Here is a 22,827-nt window from a genome sequence, read left to right on the forward strand (position 1 = left end):
TGGGAAAGCAGTGGACGATGCCCAAGTCCTTGGGCCCTACACCCACGTGGGAGACCTGGAAGAAGCTCCTGGCTCCTGGATTCAAATCGGTGCAGCTCCCGCGTCATGGCCATCTGGGAAGTGAACCAGCAGATGAAAGACCTCTTTCTCTCTCCCTCACTCTGCCTCTGCCTCTCTGTTAACTCTGCCTTTCAAATAAATAAATCTTAAAAAAAAATCCAGTCTGAAGTTGGGCTAATCCACTTTCAGCGTAAGTTCCCAAACTGTGCTCCTAGGCTCATCAGGGGACCTCAGCGAAGCCCAGACACACCAAGAAACAGTTTTTTAAATTTACTTATTGAAAGAGACAGAGACAGAGAGATCTTCCATCCACTGGTTCACTCCCCAAATCGCCACAAGGGCCAGGGCTAAGCCAGGAGCCAGGAGCTTCACCCGGGTCTCCCACGTGGGTGCAGGGGCCCAAGCACTCGGGCCAGCCTCTGCTGCCCTCCCAGGTGCATCAGCAGGGAGCTGGACTGGAACCGGGGCAGCCAGGACTCAGCTGGCACCCACATGGGATGCAGACAGTGGCTTAATCTGTTGCGCCCCAGCACCGGTCCGCCAAGAAACATTTTAAGTCTGAGAGGGAACCAGCAAGCTTGAGGTGCACAGACCCCACCTGAGGTGTTCACAATTCACCACTCCACGCTCCACCTCTGTACCTGTCAGTGACATCACCACGGCCACCAAATGGGGCGACTGCTAACAGGCCAGTGCCACACCCACCCAGACGGCAGCGGCGTCCAACTGGTCCCACCTCGAGGAAGTCGGCCAGGGCCTGTTAGAGGCTCCCCGTGGAAATCCCAGTATTGCTTTCCTTCCAGCGTTTTATTCCTCACAGACTCACCAAGTCTGAGAACTGCGCGCTTGGTCAGCGGGACAGCAGGTGCTCCCCGTGGCCGGGGCGGCGTGAAGTCACTGGGACGCCTCAGCCCGCTGAGCAGAGACGATCCAGGGTCCGTCCTCAGCACTGAGCAGCCCAGGCCTCCCAGGGCTCACACACCACTCTTCCACACACGATCCCCAGACGGGCGCCGTACCTCCCTGTGTTTGCACGTGAGGTGCAGAGACGGCGGAACGCCCCAGGTCACGCGTGTAAGGCGCAGCTGTGGTGGAAACGGTACTGCTTCAGAGGAAACCGGTGTGTTTCGGCCTACGGCTCGCAGGGTACAGGTCGGGATGCGGCAGCCCCTTGTCTGGGCACAGTAGCACAGTGAGCCAGGAAACGGAGAACCCAGACCCAACCTAACTCAAGTGGGTCAGAGGGCGGGCTCCCAGCGACCTCGCCCCCCAACACACACCCAACCCTCGGGTCTCCACACCACCACATCAGGAGACAGGCAGGTCGGGGGAGTGTGCGGCCTCACCCCCGCACCTGTACTCTCGCAGGACAACGGGCCTCCAGGGAGCTACCGCGCCCGCAGCCACAGCTCCCTACCGGCCTGAGAACGCGGCGGGGACCCGCACTGCACCTGCGCTTGCCCATGCCTGACATTCCTTTTCTGGTCATCAAACGGACAGAGGTCCAGCAACAAGCACCAGTTTCAGGCCTGATGCAACTGGTGACCCTCTAACCACCTGCTGCTTCTGTCGCCGGCCCCTTCCCAGAGGACAAGGTCAGATCTGGAACCCCGCCCACAGGGACAGCAAGACGTGGCCAGTGAGGAGGCGCCGGGCAGCGGGCACGGCCACTCTCCAGATGCCGTCTCCGCCAGCCCACAAAGGACCACTGTCGCCCCCTGAACTCCCGCACACAGCCTCGCCTGGAAACGGACATCTTCATTCTCAACACAACGCCGGGACTGAGGGAGAAACTGTTAAAACTTACTGGGCACTTCTCAGGATCAGTCAACCACACGGCAGGTTTTTACACTGCTATGACCAAGAAACCACTCACCCAAGCCCACGTCAGCGCTGGCCAGCTGCGCACTGCGGCAGCTCCGTCCCAAGACAGTCCCCCGCACCAGGGGCCACCAGGCAGGAGGGTAAGGGACTTCGCACCAAGGCTAAAGTCCAGTGACACGCTAGGTCGCAGGGCCGGCGCTGTGGCGCAGCAGGTTAAGCTGCCATGTGGGACCCCCACATCCCACTTCAGGACACGGGTTCAATCCCGGCTGTGCCACTTCCCATGCAGCTCCCTGCCAACGCCACCTGGGAAGCAGCGGGTGGTGGTCCTGGTGCTGGAGTTCCTGCCAGCTACGGGGAAGATGGGGACGGAGCTCCTGGCTTTGGCCTGGCCCAGCCCTGGCGGCTGCAGCCGTCTGGGGAGTCTAACTCTGCCTTTCAAATAAATAAATGAATCTTAAAAAAAAAAAAAAACTCAGCACCACGGCTCACTAGGCTAATCCTCCGCCTGCGGTGCCAGCACCCCGGGTTCTAGTCCTGGTCAGGGTGCCGGATTCTGTCCTGGTTGCTCCTCTTCCAGTCCAGCTCTCTGCTGTGGCCCGGGAGTGCAGTGAAGGATGGCCCAAGTCCCTGGGCCCTGCACCTGCATGGGAGACCAGGAGGAAGAACCCGGCTCCTGGCTTCGGATTGGTGCAGCGCACCGGCCATGGTGGCCATTTGGGGAGTGAACCAACAGAAGGAAGACCTTTCTCTCTGTCTCTCTAACTCGGCCTGTCAAAAAAAAAAATAAATAACTCAGCAAACAACTTTTTAAACAATCTATTGTGTTTCCCGTAATCCATGGGAACCTGTCATTCTCCTCCGGGCACAGACTCCTCCGTGCGCCGGGTCCTCCTAACCTGCCAGCCACACCTGTGCCTCTCTCAGAGCGGTCGAAGCGCAGTTCCCACCAAAGCAAACGCTCTGACTTCTGCGGGGAAGTGGTAACACAAACGAGCAGCAGGCTGAGCGGGCGCCAGGACAGTGTGGGGGGCAGCCTCCAAACAAGAGAACCACGCCCAGAACAAAGGGCGTGGGGCTCCAGACCCCAGCAGGTCCCCTGCCGGAGACCTGGACCCAGTGCCCAGATGCTGGCCGAGGACGCGGCTGCAGGAACTGGAGGGCGCCCCCCCCCAGACCACAGCTCCAGGAGGGGCGCGCGATAAGGACGGGGTGCCGGGAGCCGGGGCACCAGCGCTGCCACAGCTTCAGCTGAGTCCAAGAGAACCGAACTGTCAAGCCAGGCTCTCAACGTAGAAAAGTAAAACAGCTTTCAGGAGCAGTGATCCTTCTGCGTTCTTTAGGTCAGCTCTCAGCGTTTACTGACGCCAAGGCCTCTTCTGAGTCCAAAGGTGGCAAGACTGGGCTTCCAGGGGAGCGGCGAGCAGTGCACACCAAGCTCCTGTCACTCCCCGGGCTCGCCTGCAGGGAAGCCAGCTGCGCCCACGGGCCTGCCCCGGCCGGCAGAGTCCAGCGGAGCGCACCCCACGGGCCTGCCCGGGCCGGCAGAGTCCAGCGGAGCGCACCCCACGGGCCTGCCCGGGCCAGCAGAGTCCAGCGGAGCGCACCCCACGGGCCTGCCCGGGCCGGCAGAGTCCAGCGGAGCGCACCCCACGGGCCTGCCCGCTGCCTCCCGGGCCAGCAGAGTCCAGCGGAGCGCACCCCATGGGCCTGCCCGCTGCCTCCCGGGCCAGCAGAGTCCAGCGGAGCGCACCCCACGGGCCTGCCCGGGCTAGCAGAGTCCAGCGGAGCGCACCCCACGGGCCTGCCCGGGCCGGCAGAGTCCAGCGGAGCGCACCCCACGGACCTGCCCGCTGCCTCCCAGCCTGGCAGAGTCCAGCGGAGCGCCCCGCTCTCCCTTCGGACACACACTCGCACGGCGCCCGCGGACACTGCTGCTGCGCGAACCGAGGCGAGCTGACAGGTGGGGGCCACGCAGAGCGCTCCATCCCGCGCCGACACGCGGACCGCACCGGAGACGCGGAAACCCAACCGGCACGGAGCCCGGCTGCAGCCCAGAGCACCCGCACGTGTCCCCGGCGGCCGAGGGGGCAGGGCCCGCAGCGGCGGGGCACAGGGCCGGACCTCGCCAGGCTCCCGCGAGGTCCATCGCGCGAAGGCGCAGCGGCCCCGGGGAAAATGCGCTCCCGACCTCGCCGGGGAGCCCGGGACGAGGGAGACGCGCGCGCCCCGGGCCTGCACGGCCGCCGCTTCCGCCGCCCGGCGCCCGGACCCGCAACCGAACGCGCGCCTCCTCCCGAAGCCGCACAAATGCGCGGAAAGGCAGAACGCCGCCCTCGAGCCGCCGAAGCGCCCGGCGGCGCCCCGCGTGCGGCCCCCGCGCCCCCTCGCCCCGCACCGGCCCGGGCCACCTGTGCGCTCGCCGCCGCCCCGGCCACGCCTCCGGGAGGCCGGGGGCCCCGCCGCGGCCGCGCCCTCCCCGCCGGCACTCACAGGTGACGATGGGCTTGTTCTCCATGGTGTAGATCACCGGCGGCTGCGGCTCCTCAGCGGCGTCCATGGGCGTCCGGCGTCACCGGCCCGGCCCCCCGCGCCCCATGGGCGGCCCCGAGGCCGCGCCGCGCCCAGCCCGAGCCCGCGCCCGCGCGACGCCGCCCGCCAGGACCGCGACGCCCGCCCGGCCGCGCGAGGCAGCTCCGGAGCCGGCAGCGCAGCCGATGCCGCCCGCCGCCGGCCGCTGGCCGCTCCACTTCCGGCCTCGGGGCCGCCGCAGGACCACTTCCGGGGCGCGCGGCTTAAAGGGGAGGGCCCTGGCGCCTCGTGTCCTCCGACTGGAAGGCCGACGTCGCCGCGGGGCGGGCCGAGGAGGGCGGCGGGCGAGGGTTGCGGGCGACCCCGCGCGACGCGGGCGCGGCTCCTCGGGGGCTCGTGGGTCGCCGAGAGCGGCCTGCTCGGCTCGGCTCGTGGCCACCCGCCCTCCAAGGAGCACGACCGGGCGGGCTTCGCTCCGTGCACCCCACCCGGGCCTGGGCGGCTGGGGCCCCTGGCCGCGCCCTGCCCCACGGGGCTCCCACGGGCGAGACTGAGCCGCCCGCAGGTGCAGCGGGGTGCGCGCCGGCGCGGGCAGTGACACCTGCAGCCGTGGCCGGAGCCCAGGGAGGGGAAGGCCGAGGTCCTGGGCGCTTCCTGAGGGGCCTCGGCCGCAGCTGGGCCCCGGAAGTGGCCGCTGGAGGCCAGAGTTCAGGCAGCGAGGCGGGGCCCAGCCCCAGGCCGGTCTGGAGCCTCGGGTTCAGCAGGCTTTCCCTGCAAAGGCCCAGAGACTCGTCCGGTATTACGTTAGCAACTCTTTTTAAAGACTTTATTTGTTTGAGAGGTAGAGGCGGAGAGAGAGGTCTTCCACCTGCTGGTTCACTCCCCTAACGGCTGGAGCTGGGCCAGTCCAAAGCCAGGAGCTTCTTCCGGGTCTCCCACGCAGGTGCAGGGGCCCAAGGACTTGCGCCATCCTCCGCTGTTTCCCAGGCCACAGCAGAGAGCTGGATCGGAAGAGGAGCAGCCGGGACTGGAACCGGCGCCCATATGGGATGCCCGCTGCGCCCCGGCGCCGGCCCCAGGGACAACTCTTTAAAGAAAGCAGTTGTTAGCTCACGGCTACACAGGGACGGGCTAGATGTGGCCCGGGAGCCATGGTTATCAACCCCTGCCCTAAAAGAAGGCCTGGTCAAGCAAAGCTTGACACGACCGGCAGGAGGGAGGGAAACAGCCCAGCTGGACAGAGCAGAAGCCACACCCACGCAAGCCTGGGAGACCCGAGGGCGGCTGAGCCGTGAGCTGCGGCAAAGCCCAGGACTGCGGGGGAGATGACCTCAGGCCCTCCGGACATGAGAGACCGGGAAACGTAGACCGTCCTCAAGGTGACAGCGGCCAGTAGACACCAACAGCCGGGGCCCGGCTGTGACACTTACAGAGGCCGGTGCAGCCGTGGCCAGTGTGTCCCCGTGGCTGAGTGGAAACGAAAGGAGCCCGCGATCTTGAGGACGGAGGAGGAGAACTGACCCAGCGTGGGAGACCAGGACGGGCTGGGGGGAGCGGGCGGGTGTGGAGCCGCCCCGGCCCTGCTCGCGACGCCGGCCTCCCACGTCAGCTGCCGGTGCAGCACTCTGCTGATGCCGCCCCCAGGAAGCCGTGGATGGTGGCCCAAGCACCACGTGGACGGCCCGAGTGCAGTTCCAGCCTCCTGGAGTGGTCCCAGCTGTTGTGACCGCGTGGGGAGTGAACCAGCAGGTGGGAGTTGCTTCTCCCCCCCCCCTTCCCTCTCTCAGCCTTACAAATACACTTTTTTCTTTTCTTTTCTTTTTTTTTTTTTTTGACAGAGTGGACAGTGAGAGAGAGACAGAGAGAAAGGTCTTCCTTTGCTGTTGGTTCACCCTCCAATGGCTGCCGCGGCCGGCGCACCGCGCTGATCCGATGGCAGGAGCCAAGTGCTTCTGGTCTCCCATGGGGTGCAGGGCCCAAGCACTTGGGTCATCCTCCACTGCACTCCCTGGCCACAGCAGAGAGCTGGCCTGGAAGAGGGGCAACCGGGACAGAATCCGGCGCCCCGACCGGGACTAGAACCCGGGTGCCAGCGCCTCAAGGCGGAGGATTAGCCTAGTGAGCCGCGGCGCCGGCCTACAAATGCACTTTTAAAAGAGAGAGACAGAGGAAAAGGCCTTGGCGGCCTCACACACATGGAGTACCAGTACCTGGAGAAGAAGAGATAGGCCGGGAGGGGGCAGTTGAAAAATAATGCCCAAAAATCCAGACGCTTGGTGAGAAACTTATGTACAAATAAGAAACGTAGCCAGACTTGAGGGGGATCCTTGCAGAGGAAATGAAGCCGACACAGCACAGCCCAAGGCTGAAAGCCGCGGAGAAAGGGCCAACGTTCCAGGCGAGGAGGCGGCCGTGCCGGGCCGCGCCTGCACGCCGACCCTTCCTCAGGAGGCGGCACGTGGGACTCCGTCTCGCGCTCCTGTTTGGAAGCTGATGGAGCTTGAACTCGCGGGGCCTTTCCTGGCGCCCACCGCGTTGTCTGCAGGCGGCGAGAGCCTGCTGCGTTATGCATCGGGTTCTGCAGAGGCTGGACACGAAGGGAGCCCCAGTGGGGCCCCTCCCCAGCAGGCACGTTCACGTCCGCCCAGCACCTTCCACAGGACGAGGGCCACGGGCCGCAGCTTGGTCAGCACGTGCCGTGGGACAGCTCTCCAAGGAACCCCAAGCCCAAAGCTCCCGGATCTCGTGGGTCCGCCTGCAGGACATTCTTGAAATAACAGAACTGTCGGTGTGGATCCAAGAGCGGTGTGTGCTGGGAGCGCAGGGTATGGGGTGGGGAGGGAGGGGGGTGGCAGGAGGGACCCTGGGACTGGATGGGATTGGTGGCAGTATCTGGTGGTGGTATTGCCACGGTTTTACATGGTGTCACCCCTGGGGGATGGCAACTCCTCTGTCTCTGAAAGATTTATTCTTTATTTGAAACGCAGAGTTAGAGAGAGCGAGCGAGAGAGAGCGAGCTTCCATTGCCGGTTCACTCTCCAAGTGGCCACAACAGCCAGAGCTGGATCAGGCGGAACTCAGGAGCCAGGAACTCCCTCTGGGTCTCCCTCGTGGGTGGCGGGGGCCTAGCTACTTCGGCCCTCTTCCCCTGCTCCCCCGGGGAGCTGGTCGGCACGCGGCCTCAGCGCCAGCCGCAGCATTTCTCGCCTGCACGTGGAGCGCACAGGGAAAAGGTTACTTTGTAAGGACGAGTTTTCAGATAAGCCGCAGGTGAGTGCGCGGTGGGTGCTCCAGCACGTCACCCGCGCTTCCTCCCCACGTTCCCTCCCCTGGTGTCTCGGGAGCACCTGTGTGCCTGGCACTGGGCCGGACAAGACACACGGGAGCCGGGCCCGCTGGGCCCCGCCTCTCCTCATGTGCGTTTCTGCCGTGCACTGAGCCGGCACTTCCACGAACAACACCCTCGGGGAGCAGTGGTCCACAGAGGGGGAATAAGACAGAAACAGCCGGCCTGGCGAGCAACCGTGGATTGCCAGGGGAACGCTCTCTTTCCTGATAACTAACAAAAACTTACTGGACGGGAAGAGAAAAGCCCAGATGGTGAAGGGATTGGGCAAGCGCTCTGCCCACCTGCACAGACCCAGACGAAGCCCCCGGCTCCTGGCTTCTGCCTGGCCATGGCGGCCATGTGGGGAGTGAACCAGGGAATGGAAGATTCTCTCTCTCTCTTTCCCTGTAACTCTTTCAAATAAATAAATCGGGGAAAACAGGAATGGCTCACAGGCTGCAGACAGCCCCCTCCCCTTTCCCCACTGACGTCAGAATGGAGCCACAGCGTGGGCAGGGGCAGGGTCTGCAGCAGGGCAGGGACGTGTGTGTCCACGGCTCCCAAGTCTGCTCCCTCGGCTGAGAGCAGGGACCGCGGTGGCAGCAGGTCTCCCGTGCGGCTGTCCCACCGGGGTTCCGTGGCTGTTTTCTCCTGCGCCCACTCCCGCCCAGTCCCCCACGCACACTGCTGCTGTGGCGGGGCGCGGAGCCGATGCCCTGGGCCCGGGTCCGAGCCTGCACGGTGCAATTTAAGGAAGACAGCAGGAATGAAACCAGCCCTGGCGCCGTGCACGGCTTTCCGGGCACTGTGCTCATGCTCCTATTTTTAACTCGCTGGCCTTTTTTCTTGGCTCCCAGGCAGTCTGGGTTCTCGCTCCCTCACTCCAAGCAAGGTTACACCCTGAGAGTTCGCGGGTCCTCACTTGAGTCTGCACCGTCGGGGCAGGGAGGGGACAGGCCTGCCCCTTGGGAGGCCTCACCACGCTCCTTTCCCCAGCTCCCCACAGGCCCAGGGAGCTGCCTGCAGCCCTGGTGGCAGAACCCGTGGCTGGCTTCGCCAACAGCTGTCACGCCAGCTCCTGGCACATCTCATATTGGAGTGATGGGGGCCGGGAGGGTGGAGGGGGCACCCAGGGAGGGCCCAGCCACGCAGCGCGCTCACCTCCAGGGGACAAAAGCATGATGCCAGAGGCCGGAACCAGGAGTCAGCCAACTCGGGTCTCTGCACATCTTCCTATGTAACTGGGACAGTGGAAACTCGTCCAGCCACGGCGGCCTGCTCGGCGACAAGTAAGCAACCCAAGCAGATGCATCGGCGTGCCAGGCCACGTGCCCCCACCTCAGCTGCTGTCGGGCATGGCTGGGGTCCCACTGGCACCTGCTGGGGACCCCATTTTTCTGCCCTAGGCCCAGGACCTTCCCGCAGAGCCCAGAAGCCAGCTGAGCCAGGGAGTGCCAGAAACAGACACTGAGGGCCTTCCCTCGACAGCGGGGCCAAGGCCCAATCCTCCCTCGCTCACAGCCACACCGTGCTCAGCTTCTCGGGGGCCATGGAGGGCTGAGCCCAGGCAACCTGCTCAGGGACAGTCCCCGGGCGGCCCCTTGTGCTTTGCCTCCGCCCCCACCCTCTCCTCTCTCTGGGACCCCCTACAAGCCGCACCTTGCACCATAAAGGGTGTCCTGGTCCCCGCTGCCGTCCAGCGCCCGCCCTGGGAGGGGCACCAGGGACGGCACCGGCAGTGTCACTGCCGCCCTGCAGCTCTGCTGGCTCCAAAGCTGCTGGACAAAGGGCTTTTGGACATCAAACGTGTGTCCTTCCAGCAAATGGGGAAGCAGCGTTTGGAGCCCGCGGGCCCAGAGGGACCCAGGGTTGCCTCGGCCGGACCTCGGCCCAGGGCTGCTGGGAACCAGAAGCCCCCTCGACGCAAGCAGCCCGTGGTCTCGGCCGGGCAGGTCAGCAGCTCCATACCAAAGGGACGGCCGGTGGTGGAGCTGGGGGCAGGTGTCCCTGGGACACAAGTCCGTCCTCCTCTGGCCCAGGCTGCTCTCTTCCAAATGAATAAAGTAAAGAAACATCTTAAAGATGCTGGGCTGGTGCTGTGGCATAGGCAGCTAAGCCTCCGCTTGCAGCTGTGGCATCCCATATGGGCGCTGGTTCAAGTCCCGGCTGCTCCACTTCTGATCCAGCTCCCTGCTGTGGCCTGGGAGAGCAGTGGAAGACGTCCCAAGTGCTTGGGCCCCTGCACCCACATGGGAGACCCGGAAGAAGCTCCTGGCTCCTGGCTTCAGCCTGGTCCAGCCCCAGCCGTTGTGGCCATCTGGGGAGTGAACCAGCAGATGGAAGACCTCTCTCTCTCTGTGCCTCTCCTCTCGGTGACTCTACCTCTCAAATAAATAAATCCTTAAAAAAAAAAGATTGTTAAAAAGATAAATATAGACCAAAAGTGCACAATTCCTGAAAACCTCTGCAAGGCCTGTGAGCGGTGCTTGGGTGAAAACAGACACCCTTAAATCTAAATACGTCAACTTATTTTTATTTTTTAAGATTATTTGTTGGGGCTGGCACTGTGTTATAGTGAGTAAACCTGCTGCCTGCAGTGCCAGGATCCCACATGGGCGCCAGCTCGAGTCCCGGCTGCTCCACTTCCAATCCCGCTCTCTGCTGTGGCCTGAGAGAGCAGTGGAGGATGCCAAGTGCTTTGGTCCCTGCACCCACGTGGGAGACCTGGAGGAAGCTCCTGGCTCCTGGCTTTAGGTCAGCTCTGGCCATTTCAGCCATTTGGAGAGTGAACCAGTGAGCAGAAGACCTCTCTCTCTCTCTCTCTCTCTCTCTCTCTCTGCTCTGTCTCTCTGTAACTCTGCCTTTCAAATAATAAATACATCTTTAAAAAATATTTTTTTATTTGAAAGGCAGAGTCACAGAGGGAGAGGGAGAGGGAGAGACAGAGAGAGATCTTTCATACACTGGTTCATTCCCCAAATGACTACAATAGCTAGGGCTGGGCCAGGAGCCAGGAGCTCCATCCGGGTCTCCCACATGGGTGGCAGGAACCAAAGCACTTGGCGTCTTCCACAGCTTTCCCAGGCACATTAGCAGGGAGCTGGATTGGAAGAGGAGCAGCCGGGACATGAACCAGTGCCCGTTCGGGATGCCGGCACCCCAGGAAGTAGCTAAATGACCCCACAACAGTCCATCAACTTATTTTTTTTTTTAATTTATATATTTGAAAGGCAGAGAGAAAGGCGAGGGGAGGAGATCTCCCAACCACAGGTTCACACTCAAATGCCCATGACAGCCAGAGCTGGGCCAGGTCAGGCCAAAGCAAGGAGCTAGAAACTCCACCCAGATCTCCTCACAGGAACCCAACCACGTGCGCCATCACGGCTGCCTGTCAGAGTCAGCATTGAAAGGAAGCTGGGGCGGCGCTGTGGTGTAGCAGGCAAAGCCAACACCTGCAGAGCCAGCATCCCATGTGGGCGCCAGTTCGAAACCCGGCTGCTCCACTTCCGATCCAGCTCTGCTATGGCCTGGGAAAGCAGTAGAAGATGGCCCAAGTGCTTGGGCCCCTGCACCCGCGTGGGAGACCTGGAAGAAGCTCCTGGCTCCTGGCTTCAGATCAGCTCAGCTCCAGCCATTGTGGCCATTTGGGGGAGTGAACCAGTGAGTGGAGGACCTCTCTCTCTCTCTCTCTCTCTCTGCCTGGGCCTCTCTGGCTCTTCCTTTTGAATGAGTAAATCAATCTTTGGGAGAAAAAAAAAAGGAATCTGGAATGCAAAGCAGAGGTGGGACCCCAGGCCCCCCACATGGGGCGTGGCCATCCCGATGGAGTCTCCAGGCTCCCACGTGGGGCGTGGCTGTCCCGGATGGAGTCTCCAGGACCCCACATGGGGCATGGTCATCCCGGATGGTGTCTCCAGCACCTCACGTGGGGCGCGGCCGTCCCGATGGAGTCTCCAGGCTCCCATGTGGGGCGTGGCCACCCCAATGGCGTCTCCAGTACCCCACATGGGACGTGGCGTCCCGAGTGGCGTCTTAACTGCTGTGCCAGATTCCTGCCCTTCTCAGCTCTTTTAAGGAGGAAGAATCAGAGAAAGCGAATTCTGCGCTGACTTTAAAGGTCAGAAAGTTAGAAACAAGAACAGATGATAAGGATGCAAGCAAAAGGAAGGAGCTAATAAAGACAGAGCCAAAGGGGCCGGTGTTGTGGCCTAGCGGGGTTAAGCCACCCCTGATTCAGTCTCCAAACGTCCGCAACAGCCAGAGCCGGGCACGGCCAAGGCCTGGACCAGGAGCTCCATCTGTGTCTCCCACGTGGGTGGGAGGGACCCAGGTGCCTGGGCCGCCAGCTGCGGCTTCCTGGGGTGCACGTTAGCAGGGAGCTGGCCTGGAAGTGGAGCCAGGACTCAAAGTCAGGCATTGACACGGGATGGTCTCGGCAGTGGCTCCGCCCTGCACAAACACCAACCCCTATTGCTTCTTTTCACCAGAGAAGCGCAGTGTGGACGCCCAAACCTGGTAAAGACTGAACACAAAGAGAGGTAGACACCAGCACAACCTACAAATATCAGTGCACGACTCCCAGGTAAGTTACTGGAAAACAGATCCAATGACTTGATTGAGAGAAGCAGAATCCCTTAGGCCAAGCAGGATTTGTTGCAACAAGCAGAGGTGAGCAAACACTGACAGATGTGTTGAAGGAAGCCTCCTGCTGACAGACTTAAGGAGAGAACCCCTTTGATTATTACCTGGTGGGGAGTGTCCCCAGAGGGCAAGTGCTGGAAACCTGCTCCCCAGGGCAGCAGCGCGGGAGCTGCAGGCGTCCAGGTCCCACGGGCGCCCTCGTGCCAAGGGAGAGATGCTCTGGACACTCGAGTTACTCCCACTGAAATCGGAAACGAGACAGGCGTGCCGGGGCCGCCGCAGCCGGCATCGGAGGCACAGAGGCGACCACTGCTCTGGGGACCGGAGGACTGTGTGACGCAGGGGTCAGGTCAGTGTTAAAGCAAGCGCTCACTAGGTCCGTCACGAATCTATCCGTGCGCCTGTCAGTCAGTGTCTACCCGTGGCTGTCTATCGACAATCGGGAGGAGACAGACTGTGGGGGGCGGATGTACAAGAAATGGAGGAACAGAGGACCCGACCCCAACCACGACGGTGAGCCACCTAGAAACACAGGACACACAGGAGGCGGCCCATGAAGGGACGCACGGTGCCGCTGACGAAGTGAGATGCACCTCCGGAGGCTGCGAGGCGGAACCCCGGGGATGCGCCCTCTTCCGAAGGCGGGGTCCGGGACACAGTGCAGTCCTCGGATGAAGGGGACCAAACTGTTTTTCTGTAGCCAGAGAAACTGACCGCCAAGCCGTGTGCAAAGGCGGGTGCAGACAGGAGTCTGCAGGCAACCTGTGGACGGGCTTTCTGCCTTCAGGTAGAAAAGCACCCATGAGCCCTTAGCCTCAGGCAGCGCGGCACCCACGGGGCACAAACTCAAAGTCATTCCAAGGACACACTGGAGTTTGGTGTGCGATAAAGTTGGAATTCCAAATCCAGGGGTGTGAAATGGATGTGAGAGAGTTGTTTGCACGCATTAGGCGAGCGCAGGATGAGGAACGTTGATGAAGTGTAGAGTTACACTTACGTTCCTTCATCACTGCTTCCAGGAGCAGAGCTGAGCTAGTCTAGCCAGACAAGAAAACACTCCTATCAGTTTGTGCTCTACCACTACCACCACCACCACCACCATCACCATCATCACCACCACCACCACCACCATCACCACCACCACCACCATCACCACCACCATCACCACCACCATCATCACCATCACACCATCACCACCACCACACCATCACCACCACCACCAGCAGCACTGCCACTACCACCATCACCACCACCAACATCACCACCATCACCACCATCACTTCCACCATCACCACCACCACCACCATCACCACCACCACCACCACCATCACCACCAGCACCAGCACCACAACCATCACTACCACCAGCACTAGCACCACCACTGTCACTACCATCACCAACACCACCATCACCACCACCGCCGCCACCAGCACCAACATCACCACCAGCACCAGCACTGTCACCACCACCACCACCATCACCAACACCATCACCTCCATCACCACCATCACCACCATCATCACCTCCATAACCATCACCACCATCACCATCACCACCACCACCACCACCACCAGCACTGCCACCACCACCACCACCATCACCACCATCACCACCACCACCACCATCTCCACCACCAGCACCACCACTATGAACATCACCATCACCACCATCATCACCTCCATCACCACCACCACCATCATCACCTCCATCACCTCCATCACCACCATCATCACCTCCATCATCACCTCCATCACCACCATCATCACCTCCATCACCTTCACCTCCACCATGAACATCACCATCACCACCATCATCACCTCCATCACCACCACCACCACCACCCATGCTTATATTGTGAATCTGTGTAGCAGAGTGACTCTGACTCAGTACACTAATGTTTTTGAATGTCACATATTAGGGCAATTGCTATGGTGTGGTGGGCTGGGCCTCCACCTGCAGCGCCAGCATCCCATATGGGCACTGGTTCGAGTCCCGGCTGCTCCACTTCCAACCCAGCTCCCTGCTAGCAGCCTGGGAAAGCAGCGGAAGATGGCCCAAGTGCCTGGGCCCCTGCATCCACGTGGGAGACCTGGACAAAAGCTGCAGCCCACACGGAGGCCAGTCAGCGCGGAGACGACTGCACGCCCAGCATTTGCAGCAGGAAAGCAGCCAACGGCAGCCGTGGCACTCACAGCCCCGGGTCAGTCCTTGTGCCCGGAGGACACGGGACGTCCTGAGTCCCACTGGGCAAAAAATCCTGACGTCCGTAAAACCTGAGACCAGGCTCAGGATGGAGGCTTCTGCCCCGGGAGGCCCGGGGAAGGCGGGCGGCGGGCAGAGCGGTTGCTGACTCCAGGGAGCCTGGGCCTGCCTTGGAGTCCACAATCGATTCCCGAAGCCAAAGACCCGGCGGGCAGCAGCGCTGGCGTGCATTTCTAAGTGGCCATTAGTCGGGGTCAGCCCTCTAAATGGGCTGCTGGGCTGCAGAGGCTCCAGCTGGGCGGCAGGGGGGCCGGCAGCTCCGGGCGCCACAGCCTCCGCCAGGATCCCCGCGTGTCTGCCAGGAACAGGCCCTCCTTACATCCTGCCCAGGGGCCTCTCGGTCCCCACGGGGCAGGTCAGCCCCCCAGGAGGGCCCCGGCAGCACCAGCCGGGCAGTGGCCGTGTCCCGGCAGCATCACGGCCTTGGTCTCTGGGAGAGCAAATCTCCCCCTGATGCTCTCTGCTCCCAATTCTGTGTTTGTAAAATAACTGGAGCCACCCCTAGCTTGCGCTTGGGGTCAAGGTGTTCCTGGGATTCACATGGCACTGAGCTCAGGCGGCAGCGTTCAGGCAGGGCACCGGGAGGGTTCCCAGAGTCTGTTCTGGGATCCCCTGGGTCAGGTGCACCAGGTAGCTCAGAGACAGGTGGACGCCTGGGCCTGACCCCGAGCCCCTGCAGCCAGCACATGTGCGGCGCTGAGGCAGAGGGAGGGCCGACAGCCGCCAATCAAACAGCCACACCTGCCTTTCCCTGCTCTGTCAAGTGTTGGAGAAGTGATGGTTAAATGCGTTTTTGTAGGCCAGCACCATGGCTCACTAGGCTAATCCTCTGCCTGCGGCACCGGCACCCCAGGTTCTAGTCCTGGTTGGGGCGCCAGGTGCTAGTCCTGTTACCGGTGAATGGCAGGGTTCTTGTCTTCGAGCAAGAAAGAATTCAGGCGTGAGACAGATAGTAGTGGGAGGTAAAATAGCAAGGTTTATTAGGGTAGGGACATCCGTAAGGATGGATGGGCACCTCTCCAGAAAGGACCTGAGAGAGAGTGCCCAGTCGCTTGGACTGGGGCAGGGGGAGTGAGGTTACATGGCTGAGTGGAGAGAGTACACCTGGACAGGCCAGGTGGGCAGCTCAGCAGAGAGGCAGAGGGCTGAGCGTGCGGTCTGGTTGAGGCCGGGGGTTTTTAAGGGGATGGGTCTTTGTCTTCACACATCTCCCGAAACAAAAGACTTTATGGGTGTAAATACTAGAAACTCCTATCTGAGTTTTCCCTTGAAGGTATCAGACAGGAGGAGCCTAGCTGGCGCCATCCTGGGTTCAGAGGAAGGGTGAGCAGGACCCCCTGGAGAATGGGGATCTGGAGCAGGGTGTTTGAAATGCAGATACTGGGCTGCATCTGGGAGACTGTGAAAGATTTGTCAGGTAGAAGGGGCGGGGCCCCCACCTGGCAGGTTATCAGGTAGAAGGGGGCAGGGCAGGATGAGAAGGCCGGGCTGCCCCTGAAACATTATCGGGATGACTTTGAGATGCAGATGCAGATGCTGGACATAGATGTCCTCTCTTTAGGCCTTTGTCACACACACATAAGCTCATATCTGACTTCCTACCTAACAGTCCCGGTTGCTCCTCTTCCAGGCCAGCTCTCTGCTGTGGCCAGGGAGTGCAGTGGAGGATGGCCCAAGTCCTTGGGCCCTGAACCCCATGGGAGACCAGGAGAAGCACCTGGCTCCTGGCTTCGGATCAGCGCAGCATCGGCCGTAGTGGCCATTAGGGGAGTGAACCAACGGCAAAGGAAGACCTTTCTCTCTGTCTCTCTTTCACTGTCTATAACTCTCTCTCTCTCTCTCTCTCTCTCTCTCTCTCTCACTGTTCTAACTCTGCCTCTCAAAAGAAAAAAATGCGTTTTTGTCGGGTTCCGAAGCAGTGCTGCTGTTTGCTGTGTGTTCTGGGTGGCAGGCACCTGCTGTTCTAAACCACACACAGCGCGCAGTAAGCGCAGGGTCTCACACAGGTCGAGGACGTGGACCAAAGGGGGTGGCAGCCAAGGTGCCACTTGAGACACCCACAGCCCAAAGCAGAGCGCCTGGGTTCGAGTCCTGGCTCCCTCCAGACCCCGGCTTCCTGCACACCCTGGGAGGCAGCAGCAGGCTCAAGGAGTCCTGTCCCAGCTGCCCATGCGGGAAACTGCACTCCTGGCTTCAGCCTGGCCCAGCCCCTGCTGTTGCAGGCATTTGAGAGTGAGCCAGCAGGTGGAAGCTCTCTGTGTGTCTCCCCGTCTCTCTGCCTGTTAAATAAATAAAAATCAAAATAAAGAAGCACAGTATGGTTGGGAGGGCGTGCCCGCACGCGGGGGACACTCGGGCCTCGCCGCTTAGCGGTAACCAGGCTTTAAATGATCGAATGCAGGAGCAGGGAACACGGCACCGTGGAAAGAAGAGGTGCTACAGCACGTGGTAATAAAGCCGGAAACACGGAGATGCAGCCTCCGCAGGCGGTTGAAGGCAGCTCTTGGCAGCTCCCGGGAGAGAAGAAATGACCGAGAGTCACCTGAGATGCAGCTCCGAGAGGCAGGGGCAGAGCCCGGGGAAGGGGGCGGGGCGCGCAGAGCCGCTGTGCGCAGGGTCAGGAGAGCAGTCACTTTTCCAGCCAGGAGGAAGTGAACTTGGACTCTGACACGTTGTAGCCAGAGCCTGGAAGACCCGGAGGAGGCAGAACTCAGAGTCAGAGAGAGGACCCTTCAGCCACCAAGGAATAAAACACCTGCCGACTCCTGGGCGGGATGTGCAGCAGCCAGGGGCCTGGGAGACGGGCGGGAGAATGTCCCGGCAGCCTCTGGCTGTTCACATGGGGGTGCCTCGACCCCAGCCCCTGGCAGTGTGGGCGGAGCCAAAGACTGGGGCGAGCTGAGGCGAAGCCGCCGGGCAGCGGGCAGCGGGAGAACAGAATGGGGACCGAGAAGGCGGAGAAAGGCAGGCGGAAACGCTGGGACAGGGGCAAAAGCGGGGCCGGCGCCTCCTGGGCCCCCGCATCCCATGTGGGCTCGCAGTCCCAGCTGCTCCACGTCCAGCCCAGCTCCCTGCTAATGTGCTTAAGAAAGAGCACCCACGTGGGAGACCCGGATGGAGCTCCTGGCTCCCGGCTTTGGCCTGGCCCAGCCCTGGCCTTTGGGGTCATTTGAGGAGTGAACCAGCAGATGGAAGATTGGAATTTCCGTCTCTCTCTCTCTCTCTCTCTCTCTCTCTCTCTCTCTCTCTCTCTCTCTCTGTAACGCTGCACAAACCCAGAAAAGGGGGTGCCAATGGTGAGGCCGGCCAGCGGGGCTGGGGTCCGTGGGCCCCTCAGATGGAGGAGGACTGTCCGTCACCACCGGGCTGCTCCGTGGCTGGAAAGCCTGGCTCAGCCCGGCCGGCGTCTCCGCACGGCAGCTTCCTGTGCTGGGCGTGTGTGACCCTGCGGCCTTAAATCTCACCTCCGGGGGCTGCGGGTCTTCCAGCCACAGCTGGCGGGGGGGGGGGGGGGGGGGGCTGAGCCCCTGGGGAGACAGTCGGCCGTCTCCAGGAGACCCCCCCCATGAGCCCCGAGCCAATCAGCACACGGATGTGAGACCCCGCCCAGTGGGCGCCCCCACAGAATGACCCGGTGGACGGACAGTGACGCCTTAGACCCGGACGCTGCCTCGGAGCCGGCGTCCCGCGTCCCGCTCGGGCTCTCCCGCTCTCCTCTCCACCAGACGCCTTCTCTGCCGCCTGCCAATCAAATACATTTTCTGCCTCTTTGCTAATTGTTTCCCGGCTTTTCATTTCTGTACTGAGCAGAGGAAGATTCCACCAGACTCGCTCCGGCCACCGCCCTCCCCTCCACGACTGGTAACAAAGGGGAGTGGGCCGGGTCTCCATGCCGGGCAAAGCCCCCTGCGGCTCTCGGGTGGCCGCCCCGTACACTGGGTGCTGGGGGGTGGGGAGCAGGCCTCAGCCAGGCTCTGTGGGACTGGGGTGCTGGGGGGTGGGGAGCAGGCCTCAGCCAGGCTCTGTGGGACTGGGGTGCTGGGGGGCGGGGAGCAGGCCTCAGCCAGGCTCTGTGGGACTGGGGTGCTGGGGGGCGGGGAGCAGGCCTCAGCCAGGCTCTGTGGGACTGGGGTGCTGGGGGGCGGGGAGCAGGCCACAGCCAGGCTCTGTGGGACTGGGGTGCTGGGGGGCGGGGAGCAGGCCACAGCCAGGCTCTGTGAGACTGGGGTGCCTGGGGGCGGGGAGCAGGCCACAGCCAGGCTCTGTGGGACTGGGGTGCCTGGGGGCGGGGAGCAGGCCACAGCCAGGCTCTGTGGGACTGGGGTGCTGGGGGGCGGGGAGCAGGCCACAGCCAGGCTCTGTGGGACTGGGGCCGATGGGTCACCTCCCACGGCTCTGTTCCTGCAAACCCAGATGGCCCAGTGGCCTGGCCCTGCTGGCTCCGCGGACCCCAGAGCTCTCTCCAGGGCAGGCTGTGGGCGGGGGAAGCATTTGCATTCCGGGTCACACAGCAAGAGCCCTGGGCGGCTCACACCTCCCCATGAGCAAGGCCTCCTGGGCCGTCCCGGGCAGGAGCCACGCCTCGGTCTGACCACCGTGACTGTGAACAGAGCACCCGGACCCTGTGTGTCAGGACAATGGACAAGGCCTGTCAGGGCAGGGGGCCACCCTCGGGCAGGAGCAGTGTTTGGGATGAGGAGGATGTGAGAGACAGCAGGTGCAGCCAGCGAGGCGGGCCCACAGGCAGCTGAGGCCTGCGGCTGTTCCCTGGGCTGTGGCCCAGCAGAGAGACGCATGGCGGGTTCCCAGTCCCTTGTCAGAGCCCCCAGAGCGGGACAGCCTCAGATCCCAGAGCAGCTCCCGGGAACCATGCGGGAGGGCAGGGCGACGCGGCTCCGTGGGGGGGGGGGGCTCACAGGTGACCCCCCGGAGACCTCTGGCGGGGGGGATCTCAGGGCTGGCGCCCTGGGCTGTCACCGCCTGGCCTCTCAGGACACACAGGCCATTTCCACACCAGGAAGTGTCCCTCCTCACCCCAGGGCACTGGAGGTGCTCAGGGCGGGGCTGGAGACAGGGGCCAGCTCGGGGAGACCACATGCGCCCTGGAAGGCCCTGCACGACGGCACCTGACACTGCAGGTTGCAGCCAGGACACCGAAGACCAGAGAGGGCGCGACCCAGAGACGGGCCAGGCACTGCTGGGCCCAGTGCACGGACAGCACCGGGTGCTCTGTCGCTGGCCGGGGAGGCAGGCGGGCAGGTCTGCAGCCGGCATCTCTGCTCAATGAAGCGGCAGTGGGACCGGTGCTGCCCCCGGGCACGGCCGGGACAGGGGGAGGGGCGTCCTGTGGCCCAGGCTTCTCTCCAGGCGCCCACAGACACCCCGCTGGGTGTCGGGAGAAGGCGACAGGTGCTACAGTTTGTGGGGAAGCCGCCTTCTGGACCTCCTGCCTTGAGTAGACCAGGAAGCAGCCGGCAGTGTCTGTGCGGACAGGCGGGGCGCGCCTCTCCCCGTCCTGCTCGCCGAGCGCTGAGCCCTGCTTGTCTCCAAGGACCCCTCAGGCCCACACACAACTGGCCCACAGGGCCCTGGGGAGCTGAGCCTGCGGCACCTCGGGTACGCTGGGTACGGAAGTAACCCCACCACGGGCTTTGAGCGCACGCTGCGTGCTGGGGCTTGTGTGACGCGGTTGTGTGTTGCATGGCGTGTGCTATGGGTTGTGCTATATATTAATGTTAGCCGTCGCAAAACAAACCAAACACCGGAGTAAGGGAAAGGGTTTATTGGGGAAAACCCAGCAGGCTGGAGGGAAGGGGCGGCGAAGGAAAAAGAAAGTATAAGAGAGAGAGGAGAGGAGCCAGTGAGGAGAGAAGATAGAGCAGAGCAGAGAGACGAGAGGAGGAGAGGAGCCAAGAGAGAGCCAACAGGCCCTTTCAAAACTTTGCCCGAGGGCGGGCAGGGAAGCAAGAGCAGCGAATCCCACTAGGATGGGGGTGGAGCTTGACCACAGAGGTTGGGCCATGTGGCCACCTGGCTAAAACTGCGCCAGTTTCCTAACAGGTTGCATGTTGCGTGTCGCATGCCATGTGCTGGGCATTGCAGGCTGTGGGCTGCACGAGAACAGGTTAGGGGCAGAACGAGCCCAGCTCTGGGTCTGGCTCCTCCTAGACAGAGCTGCTGCCACTGGCCCCAGGGTCACACCCCGCCCTCCTGGGCTCCTCCGGGGAGGAGGGAACCCTGGTGGGGGATTCCTTCAGCTACGCACAGGGCCATCCCTGGCAGCTCTGCACGGCTGATTCCCGGTTTGTCCCTGGTGGCTCCCCGGGCTGCTGGCCTGGCATTCCCGGAAGTGTTCCTTCTGATCCGCTGCACGGAACACTTGCTCGCGCTGTGAGGTCCTCCTGAGGATAGCGGCCTCCTGTGGCCCGAGGAGCCAGAGTCCTCGCTGCAGGGGCACAGCCTCGCCGTGCTTGCTGGGTGCCCACCCTCCTCACGGGCCCGAGAGAGGCCTGTCCGTCACCAGGCCCCGGGCAGTCGGGATGGACTCTCGGGGGGCCTAAACCTGAGACTCGCGAAATCCACGAGAGGTTCTGCCAGAGCAGAGCAGCCGTGAGAAACGTGGGAGGAGAGGACACGAGCTGCCGTGAGGACCCCTCCCCGGGGCAGCGGCCAGGAGCCTCCCAGGTCTGTGCGGGGGCACTGGCACCCGTGCGTCACCCATCATCACCACCCGGCTCGCAGACGTGCCGCTGCCGGGCAGAGCGCCCTGGGCTGCCCAACCCGGGCTCAGCCCGGAGGCCTCAGACGCCAGAAGCCTCCCCTCTCCTCTCCCTCGACCGACCGGGCAAGCTGCCTGCCCCTCCCTAGGGGACCCCAGCACCCAGAGTCCACAGAGGCCCCACAGGCTGCTGTGCATCCGGCCCCCTCCCTCCCTGAGACTCCGTCCCTCCCAGCTACACCCGTCCTCTACCCATTGTTGTCACCCCCTCGGGGGTTCAGCGACAGCACAAGCCCCTGCTGGTGTGTACACACATGTGTGTACATGTGTGCACACGCATGTGTGCAGGTGTCTGTATGCTAACAAGACCCGCCCAGCCGTGTGCACAGGGGCCGGTGACGTCACCCCCGGCTGTCACGGGAGCCGTCCCTTCCTACGTGGAGTTCCTCGGGCTCTGGGGAGCCCTTTCTGGACAAGCTCCGTCCGCACCAGTCCTGCGGCTGAGGCCTCCCAGGGTCGGCCAGGGCTGCAAGGCGTGTGCCGGGAGGACAAGGCAGTCCGCGTCCTGACCCAGCTGTGCTTGGAGGCCCCCCAGCTCCCCCCGGCGGTGCAGGCCGTGTGTGGGGCGTGCAGGCCTGGGGCACACGTGCCCTTGTGCATCTGCGTGTGCCCGTGTGCACCTCTGCGGGCACGCGCACACACCTGCGGGCTCCCGGCTGCGCACGGCGCAGGGGCGGCAGCGGCCAGGCCCCCTCCCCCTGGCGGTCCGCGGCCGGGGGCGTGTCCCAGCAGCAGGAGGAGGCAAAGGTTCTTTCAGCGCGTTTATTTCCAGAAGACAAACCGGAACCTGGACATCTGTTGGTTCTAACAAGAGTTTGTTTGTTTTTAATAAAGAAGAAAAAGGGGTTCCTTGGCTTTTTCCACAGAACAAAGGTGATTTTTCAAGAAAAATAGTTTTGGGGCTCTCCAGGCCGACTCTCGGGAGCCCCGTCCAGCCTGCGTGCAGGCGTGGCCAGCAGAGCCCCTTCCGCCCGGCTTCACCTGCAGAGGGCCTCTCGGGGCGCAGGGAGAGGGCCGGGGGCGCGGGCAGAGCAGGCTGGGGGCGCGGGCACGGGGGCGGAGCCGCACCCACCCTTGCATCCTGGCTGCTCCATCCTCCTCACAGCAGCTCTACCGGAAACCACACCGAGCTGGCCGCCCTGAGGACAGGCCTCCAACACGGCCAGGGCTCGGGGACGCCAGGGGACGCGGGCCTGGCACAGCCCCCCCACCCCGGCAACTCTTCAGACCAAAAATACCTCTGAGCCCGAAGACACAAAGCTGTGAGTAGCAAAACTCGTAAAAATAACGGGTACAAAAGGAAGCATCCACACGGCACGGCCGCGCCCTGTGTGCGCCGCGCCCTCGGGAACAGGCGACAGTCGGGGGTGGCAGATCCCGAGTCTCAGGGACAGGACCCGAG

At 62.8% G+C, this 22,827-nt stretch overlaps 1 protein-coding gene and 1 long non-coding RNA gene across 4 annotated transcripts in view; one reads left to right on the plus strand and one right to left on the minus strand.

Annotated features, from left to right (window-relative positions):
- Positions 1-4,637, minus strand: part of TRAPPC10 (trafficking protein particle complex subunit 10) — an 83,684-nt gene extending 79,047 nt beyond the window's left edge. The window contains exon 1 of one of the 2 annotated variants that reach the window (XM_070071770.2): positions 4,378-4,637. In XM_070071770.2, coding sequence (XP_069927871.1) covers positions 4,378-4,444 — 67 coding nt within the window. In that variant the 5' untranslated portion in view covers positions 4,445-4,637. Of the gene's footprint in view, positions 1-4,295; positions 4,315-4,377 lie in introns of those variants that run through there. The other variant, XM_089330469.1, reaches the window with a different exon arrangement.
- Positions 4,638-4,698: 61 nt separating this feature from the next.
- LOC149126870 (uncharacterized) lies at positions 4,699-18,420 on the plus strand. 2 transcript variants are annotated; one of them, XR_016232206.1, is made up of 4 exons: positions 4,699-6,165; positions 6,255-7,221; positions 12,232-12,326; positions 14,304-18,420. It is a non-coding gene; the product is annotated as an uncharacterized LOC149126870 (long non-coding RNA). The 2 variants fall into 2 exon arrangements; XR_016232205.1 differs by lacking the exons at positions 12,232-12,326; positions 14,304-18,420 and having other exon boundaries at positions 4,793-6,165; positions 6,255-8,189.
- Positions 18,421-22,827: the final 4,407 nt, after the last annotated feature.

This window comes from Oryctolagus cuniculus, chromosome 4, assembly GCF_051225735.1.
Source record: "Oryctolagus cuniculus isolate XC-2025 breed Fujian yellow rabbit chromosome 4, ASM5122573v1, whole genome shotgun sequence".
In the NCBI taxonomy this organism is placed as follows: domain Eukaryota; kingdom Metazoa; phylum Chordata; class Mammalia; order Lagomorpha; family Leporidae; genus Oryctolagus; species Oryctolagus cuniculus.